Raw genomic sequence first — 8,907 nt, 5'->3', positions numbered from 1 at the left:
CGGCGGGTGCCTTACCTCCCTTGGGCTGGGCCAGCTGGTGGTCGGCGTGCTCTGTCTCTGCCGCTTACCAGCTATACCTCGGCCGGCGCAGGGGGCGGAACCACGCATGCGTGGCGCTCCCGGGCAGGGAAAGTCCTCAACTTACGACCGTTTGGGTAGTCCTTGACTTACGACTGGTTTAGTCCTCGACTTACGACCGGTTTAGTCCTCGACTTACGACCAGTTGGGGTCGCGGCATTAAAAAGGTTGAGAACCACTGGACTAGATAGATCTGTTCCAGCAGAACTACTCTGATGTCCCTATGACTTAAAGTACAGGCCTACAATTTTTCCTCATCCACCTGTCCACTTAGGAATGTTTGTATATTCCTGTGACAGGATAACCCAAATTTATGTGGAACTAGATTGGTTTTCATGGATTCCAATGCTATAAACATATTTAAGGTGCCACAATATTCTTAGTTGGCTATATTTGCATAGTGCTAATCTCTAAGACATGTTTTACAATCTTTGTCTGAAATGGTATGGGTTTTCCTCCTGAGCAGGGGGTTGGACTAGAAGATCTCCAAGGTCCCCTCCAACTCTATTATTACTATTATTATTATTATTATTATTATTATTATTATTATTATTATTATTATTATTATTATTATTATTATTATTATTATTATTATTATTATTATTATGTAACAATGTGATGAACTAATCTACACAAGTTAGTATCACTTATATTTGAAATTGGTTTTGTACTATGCAGGTATTAAATGGCTGAAAGTTTCCTTATTAATTGTACCATACAGAAGCAGTGGTATAAGTCAGGCATGTCAAACTCGCAACATCTTGTGATGTTGCGCGACATATCGTGACTTTTTCCCCATTGCCGGCAATGGGATGGGCACAGTTTCAGTATGATGCATCTGGCCCACGGGCCAGCAGTTTGACATGCCTGGTATAAGTCATCTAGTAGTGAAGTGTGTTGTTTTCAACTAGCTTAGTGATCTCTTTGTTTTGGTTGTTTGCATACAGTATTTTATGTTAAAATATTTAGTATGTTCTCAAACCTAGAATTAGAAAATCTTACATTCATCCATTCACCACTGTATGAATGTATAGTAATGTATGGATTGTTGTATATAGTATATGAAGTACATTGGGTTGCAGTATTTACAAATTACTGTATTCCTTTGCCTAAAGGATTGACCTATTTCAACTTTTCTTAGAACTAATGATTTGTATCCTATGGTCATTAAGAGTTCACACCAATTTGATGACACATAATTATTGATCTTGTCAGAACAAGAAACTATCAAAGATTTTGGGAAAGATGCAGACAAACTGTAATACTGGAGAGGGGTAGTGAGAATGATTTGGATCTATTTTTATGAGGAGAAATTAAGAGAATGCACCTTTTTACGTGGATGAAGAGGGGTGAAACAGAAAATGAAAACCTGTTCTCTTTTGTTCCAGGGTGAAGATCATAAAATAATGTTCTTATGTTACAGGAATGAGGTTCTGACTGAATATTAGAAAATTTATCAGTTGAATCAATTTCTAAGGAATGTTGGAACTCCTCTTCCCTGGATGTGTTCATGTTCAGCCATCTGTTGAGGGAGCTTTAATTAGGATTACATCACTAATAAAATTGGATTCATTAGCCTAAATGCATCCTTCCAATTCTCTGATATATTTTTAAAAAAAATGAATACTGCAGAGGAATGTGCTATTCAATCATCACTAATTCTAAGAGATCATATGCAGATATTCTCTACATTTTTATTCTTTAAAAACTTCATTGAAAAGAGATAAAATTAATTTTCTGCATGTCACAGATGTTAGAAGAACATTGTGCATGCTTTGAAATGACTTCAAATTTAGTGCCTCTCTAGTAACCATCTTTTTGTACAAAATCAGCAACACTGCTTGTCTAGAGTAGAGATAGGCATTTGAATGCGTTGCCCAGGTTATATACTCGTTTAACAACAAAGCAATCAAATGAAATATTGGCTGGCAATAAAATAAATTTTCTCTAACTGTTATTAGAGTGTTATTTTCTAACCTCGTAAGATGTTTATAATATCTATTTTGCTTGAAGTTTTCTTAAGCAGGCTCATTGTATGCATGAAATAAAAATGGCAAATTTCTTTTCTTGGTTAGTTTGTGAAGATCTGTTGTTGTTGTGGATGATCTGTCTGTCATTCTAGAATTAATTTAATGTAATTTGCAGTTCCATTTTCTACAAAATGCAAAAGTCCTAGAGGTGCATTGGAATGGAGTTGTTGCTTAGTGATGAAATTGTGCAATTGACTACAGTAAAGATTTCTACCTTTATATTGTGTATTGTTGAATTTTGATTGCAATTAAATTTAACTCTTGCTTTGAATTCACAATCATTTTTTGCCAGACAACTATGCTTATAGGTGATTATATTTATATTTTCCAGCATATCCCATTAGTGATCCTGCCAATCACTTCCCTTTTCTGAAGCAATTATCTTCTTCATAAATTTCTTCAAAATCAACTTATATATCTGCCTATTTATTTTGATCATTATGAAAGTGGCTTTGGAAAATGCCCTCATTGAAGAAAGCCAGTACAATATATAGGAGAGGAACTTCTATATAAGTGCCAGGCTATGCAGTCTTCTTCCCATAGAGGTGATTTGGCTCCCATTCTCCTTGTACACAGGATAACTGCTGCATGAAGTGTTTCACTTAGGATTGAAATTCCATGGGCACTCCCATTGCAGCATCCCCATGGTCAAGTGATCAAAATTTGGACACTTGGCAACTGGCATGTATTTATGGTGGCTATGATGGTAATCATTTTTGCAACATTCCAGCAAAGAAAGTAATGGAGAAGCCAGATTCACTTAATAGCCATGTTACTAACTTAACAACTGCAGTGATTTACTTAACAACTATGGCAGAAAAGGTCATAAAATGGATCAAAACTCATTTAACAATTGTCATCCTCATATGTGGGGCAGACCTTTCCACAATTCTGGGGTAGTCACAGAGAAAGTGAATTTCTTGGACCCTATTGCATTGCTTTAGAAGGTGTGAGAGTTCACTCAGTGCTTCCCAACTCAGACATATGGGATGGGTAAATTTTATCTAGAGAAGATGTTCCCAGATATAATTCTGAGTCAGAATGAGTTGTACAGTTGGGGTTCATCAATTTATTGACAATAACATGCTCCTCTATTAAATATTATATGACTTAAAACTATGACAACAATTTCAGCAACACAGTCCTTCACACACAATAAAAAATATAGAAAAACATTGAGGCAGTTAGTACATTGTAAAGATAACACTTATGGGGCTGCTGAAAAGTAAATGGAAAAATTATTTAATATTTCTGTTGCTTCTTCAAAACACTCATTCTTTAATGGACTATATAGTTCATTTAATTGGAGACATAAGTGACATGCTTACTTCACCAATGTATCATATTTATGTAGAACTGCACCATACAGTGGCTGTAATTGATAGCATAGCTTGTTTGACTACAATGGAAAAAATATCTTTATCGCACCACGAACAAAAACGTCTCTGCAAATCATTCAGATAAATGTTCAGATTACCTTGGCTACAAGAACATTATTGTTTCAGTAACAATAGAGAATAGGGAAAACATTTTATGCACAAACTATTCTATATGTAGAAGAGCTACTTTCAGATAGTCTGTATCCAAAGCAAAATGAGTGTTTCAGATATATTGATTCACACTTGGAATATGATAGAGTAGCTTTGTTCAGGTATGGATAGAAATGCAATTGTTTTAAATAGAAGGGGTTTGAGAGAGGCGAAGAAAAAGAAATATCCAAAGATGTTGGCAGTTGAAGAACAGCATGTCATAGACCAGAGCTGTCAAACTGGCGGCTCGCGCACCAGATGCCTGACATGCAGGCCACGTCCACGCCAGTTCTACAAACGTAAAAAACATCGCAATAAGTCGTGATATGTCACGCGACTCGATCGAGTTTGACACCCATGTCATAGATGGAAGATGGGGTGGTGGGCAGGTTGATGGGATCTGCTGCACTGGGAGTTCCTATGGGAAGAAGGCGAGAGTTACACACCAGCCTTTCTCTGTTAACCCAATAATATTACTCCAGAATCTCTCCAGATTTTTTTCTGCCAAAACCTAAAATAAAATCAAACATTCCAGGTTTTGCTTTGACTGACCTATGGCTTACCAAATTTCTGGAAAATTATTTATTCCAGGATTCAAATAAAATACATTTTCCACTCTGTGCACATCCTGCTCCAAACTTAGGAAAAAATATCTGGCATTGATAACTGGTTTTCTCTGTATCTGGAATTATTTCCAAATTTGAAATGCAGGGAATACTATTTGACAAGAATGCTGAATAGTATACAAAAATGAATACCAGTATTTAATTAATTAGATGACCTCCAAGTTCCTTTCCAACATCATCATCATCATCATCATCATCATCATCATCATCATCATCATCATCATCATCATCATCATCATTATTCTGAAATTACCATATGTATTGTATTCTGATTAATGAAAATCAATATTTTTGTAAAGTATAACTTTGCTATGCAATTCCTACCAATTTCTAAACTCTGTACACCATATCAGTGTTGTAGACTGGTCAGTGTCATCTGTTCCTGTTTTGTGAGCCTTAGTTAATTCTGGTCTAGAATTAAGAGAACTATTTTTCAATATTATTCAATATTATAAGACAAAAACAAAAGCTAAATACATTTATGTATTCCAAATATTAAAAATGCATATTGTGTGGAAGTGGGAACTGTCTAATATTTCAGATTCTATATTTTTTACATTTTGTACTTGTTTTTGTAACTTCTAGGGGATGCTAATTTTGGAAGAATTAAGTCTTTTAGTATAAAAAAATATTAGGCATTCTTCTGTTGCTGCTTTTAGAAAGTGATATCTCTATTCTGTTTTCACTTCTACCATTTTCTGTCTACATGTTTGTGAGGATATACATGCAAAGTTAGAAAGCAGTCTGGGATTAGAGCCAGGGTTTCCAAACTTTTAGGGTTGGTAGGCACAGTTACAGTGTTCAGAAAATGCCAGGCTATCTGCAGGAAAGATGGCTTAGAAAAGTCAACATTCCAGCTGTGAAATTGCAACTCATGTAAAAGAGGAGCAGAGTTTTGATTGCATGGTTATAATTACCATCTTGACCTTTTTAATGCCCCTGCAGACATCCCTGGAACATGTAGTGGGATTATTGAAAAATAAGTGCTGGGGAAAGACAAACAGTCCCTGTAATTTTGCATGTATTAGAATATCACTTGCCTATGCCCTTATTCCATCCTCCATAAGATCACGGGTTTAAGGGGAATGGAGATATGCTAATTTACTTTTCCTCTGGGGTGCTGGTTTTATTTTAGGCTTAAATGATAAATCTTGAATTCTGCTCATAGGATCCTCATGTTCAAATTGCCTACAGCACTGCTATTTACCTAAAAGCTAGTTATATAGGATACATATAATTATTTGTTATTAAAAATAGGTTCAACTATTTTACAGAAGAGTCCTATTTTTTATTTTCCCTTGTCAAATAAACATTTAAATGTTTAGGTGTTATATTAATATTCTGTTCTTTTTCCTGTTTAACTTTTCTTAAAATTAGGTCACATTCAACTGCTCTAACCATCACTTGAAAAAAAGAATGGAAAAAGTCACAGAATTTTCATCAGATGGCAACTCTTTGATTAAAGCTGTTTATCACAGAAGACTTCGCCTTACAAGATTATTGTTAGAAGGTGGGGCCTACATTAATGAAAGCAATGATCATGGTGAAACACCTTTAATGGTTGCTTGTAAAACAAAACATGTAGACCATCAGAGTGCTAGCAAGTTCAAAATGGTGAAATATCTTTTGGAAAATAATGCAGATCCAAATATACAAGACAAAACTGGAAAGACAGCTTTGATGCATGCCTGCTTGCAGAAAGCTGGACCTGAAGTGGTTTCTTTGCTCATTAAAAATGGAGCTGATTTAAGTTTACAAGACCATTCAGGAAACACAGTTCTTCTGTATTCAGTGAATTCAGAGGATAAGGAAACGCTAAAAATTATACTAGATGCTTGTAAAGCAAAGGGAAAAGAAGTTATAATCATTACCAAAGACAGATCTCCATCTGGAAAGCAAAGAACTAGGCAGTTCTTAAATGTGCCTCCTCCTGATGTTGATGAATGCCAGTTTTCAAGTTCTTGTACTTCTCCATCTGAAGTAGAAGTTAAAACAACTTTGTCCCCTCCTACAGATTCAAATGACACAAACAAGTCTCTGTTTAATTTCAAAGAACTGAGTCATCCTGGAAGAAAAGAAGCTGCATCTGAACAGCATTCTCCTCCTAGAAAAACACATACAGGCCCTCAAATGCCAAACGGCAAAATTTACTCTGAGCCTTGGATGAAAACTTCCTCTTCACTCTTGAATCAGAATCAAATATCTAGTTTACAAGAAGAGCTTCATGATATAACTCCAGAAGAAGAGTTATGTTTTAAAATCAATAATTTAGCCCTGTCTAAGAGATATATCACTAGGCACCACAGCATTGATATTAAGGATACCCTTAATTTCTTGAAAAGCTTTGAACAAACTGCCTCAAGAAAGATGTCATATGATGAAATAAACTCTAATTCACTTTTTGGTGAGACTGGTCGGAATGAAATTCCTTCAGACCAAAATTTGGATTTGACCCATATGAACTTCATTTCCACCCTGAAAAGCATTGTTCAAAGGAGAAACCTGGGTGCAAACCACTATAGTTCTGATTCACAGTTAACTAACTTAGGCCCTGTTACAGAAGACAGCAAGTTACTTCTAGGGAAGAAAAAGCTGCTTTCACCATCTCCATCACTATCTTCAAGTTCTAAAGAACTGATTGAAAACATGCCTCCCAGTTTCTTAAGCAGGAGAAGTCATGCTATTCTAGAGAGACGGGGTTCAGATCACACTGCCCTGGCTAGACCTAACTTTCTCCCCCCTTTAAATGTGAACCTTCATACCCCAGTCTCTGATCTCTACAAGATGAATAACATATCTTCCTGTGGACAAAAGCCCCTAATTCCAACAGCCCCTACTTATCCCAAAGACTTCAAGAACACAACTCTGTTGACAAGAAGACAGTCATTACAAACAGAGCAGATCAAGCAGCTGGTGAACTTTTAGCAAATGATAGACAATAATAACGTGTGTCTACTTCCCTCAGTTTTTTTCTTGTATGAAAATTAGCTGCTCAGGCATTTCAGTTAACAATTACATCAGCCATTCATTTTTTCTAAATTGATATTGAATGAAGCTGCGAAAAAGAACCAAGTCTTATTTGATTGGAGATATATACGTCTATATATTCAAAATTTTGTGGCTGACAAAGAGTTAGTGGGAGACTAGTATAGCTATTTCAGGCTCATTTGCCCTTATCAACTAGTCACACCCTTCAGGGATTCGAACCTGGGCAGCTTGCATGTTAGGCAGCTGTATTACCCTTTTGAGCCACAGGTTCCCCCTTACTCCTGTCAGCAGAAACCAGGGAGGGTATATATCTTATCTGTTGGGTGAGACACCCGGTCTACCAAATATAAATCAGTCTGTTCTGTGTTTCACTGCAATCTAGGAGCATGTTTTGCAGGCAGACCTCACATACTGTGAACACTATAAATTCAAAATTTTGTGGCTGACAAAGAGTTAGTGGGAGACTAGTATAGCTATTTCAGGCTCATTTGCCCTCATCAGCCAGTCACACCCTTCAGGGATTCTATATATAAATGGATCACACATTATGTAAACCTTAATGTTTATTTAGCTTTGGCTTAGCATGTTGTGTGAACCCAGCTTATGAACAGTATCTTGTGATTTAGCAGCTTATTTGAATTCAGTTGCAGTAAGCTACAAAATACTGCTGCCCTCATACATTCCATTATAAACATGAAAGATTGGATATTCTTGCTTAGTATAAGGATTTTAAACTAACTTTGTTCATTGAACACTTTTAACATTAACAAATGTTAAGCCAGTGTTTTTACAGTCTACTGCATCCTTCTTCAGTGGGGCTTCCCAGATATGTTAGACTGCTCATGTGACTGCATTTTGGGCACTCTGCAGCCGACCCACATTTATGGCCATTTGCGGTGTCCTTTGGTCACATGATTGCAATTTATGATGTTTTTGCTGAAAACCAGTATTTTCCCATAATGAACAATCGGATTGCCTTAACAATTGCCACAGAAAGGGTATAAAATGGGTCTAGTCATGGTGACCCACTTTATGTCTCACAAGTTATGGCCTTGATGGGCAGGCTCCATTGTTAATTGAGGATTACCTGTATAATATATTCATGCAGTAGTAAAATATTAGGGAATGAAATAAAAGGAGATGTCTGTGTGCAGATAGTATTTTGTTAGGCTCCACATGTGTCACTTACAAATTTAAAGATACTAAAAAAACAAAACCACTTATCTAAAATTGTGTTTGTTAGCCCCTTCTCTAACAAAGATCTTGATAAAAATGCATTAAGACTAATCCAGACCCTTCACTAGGATCAATTTAGCCATTAACCATTGGGAACATTTATATAGTATGATTTTTTTCAGATGGATTAGGCTTCAATTTCTGTAATTATCTAGCCATAAGCCAGTCTGAAAATTATGGAAGTTGAAGTCCACCAGGAACCCTGGTGATGCAGTGGTTAGAATGCAGTATTGCGGGTAAATTGCCCACAGCTTGCAGTTCAATCCTGACAAGGCTCAAGGTTGACCCAGCCTTTCATCCTTCCAAGGTAAAATGAAGACCCAGATTGTTGGGGGCAATATGCTGACATTGTAAAACCACCCAAAGAGTACTGTAAAGCACCATGGGGTGGTATACAAGTCTAAGTGCTATTGTTGCTAT

The 8,907-nt window shown here is 36.4% G+C and overlaps 1 protein-coding gene across 1 annotated transcript; it reads left to right on the top strand.

Moving 5' to 3' along the window:
• The first annotated feature begins 5,679 nt into the window (after positions 1-5,679).
• ANKRD34B (ankyrin repeat domain 34B) lies at positions 5,680-7,188 on the top strand. Its single transcript, XM_015818566.1, has one exon. It carries the CDS (start codon positions 5,680-5,682, stop codon positions 7,186-7,188), a length of 1,509 nt encoding a protein of 502 aa, XP_015674052.1.
• Positions 7,189-8,907: the final 1,719 nt, after the last annotated feature.

This window comes from Protobothrops mucrosquamatus, unplaced genomic scaffold (assembly GCF_001527695.2).
Source record: "Protobothrops mucrosquamatus isolate PMUCROS unplaced genomic scaffold, P.Mucros_1.0 scaffold762, whole genome shotgun sequence".
Classification (NCBI taxonomy): domain Eukaryota; kingdom Metazoa; phylum Chordata; class Lepidosauria; order Squamata; family Viperidae; genus Protobothrops; species Protobothrops mucrosquamatus.
This window is presented reverse-complemented; position numbering and strand designations above follow the sequence as displayed.

What these genes read in the sequence shown, in the direction of transcription:
- ANKRD34B (XM_015818566.1), top strand. Translation starts at nt 5,680, where the DNA reads ATGGAAAAAGTCACAGAATTTTCATCAGATGGCAACTCTTTGATTAAA.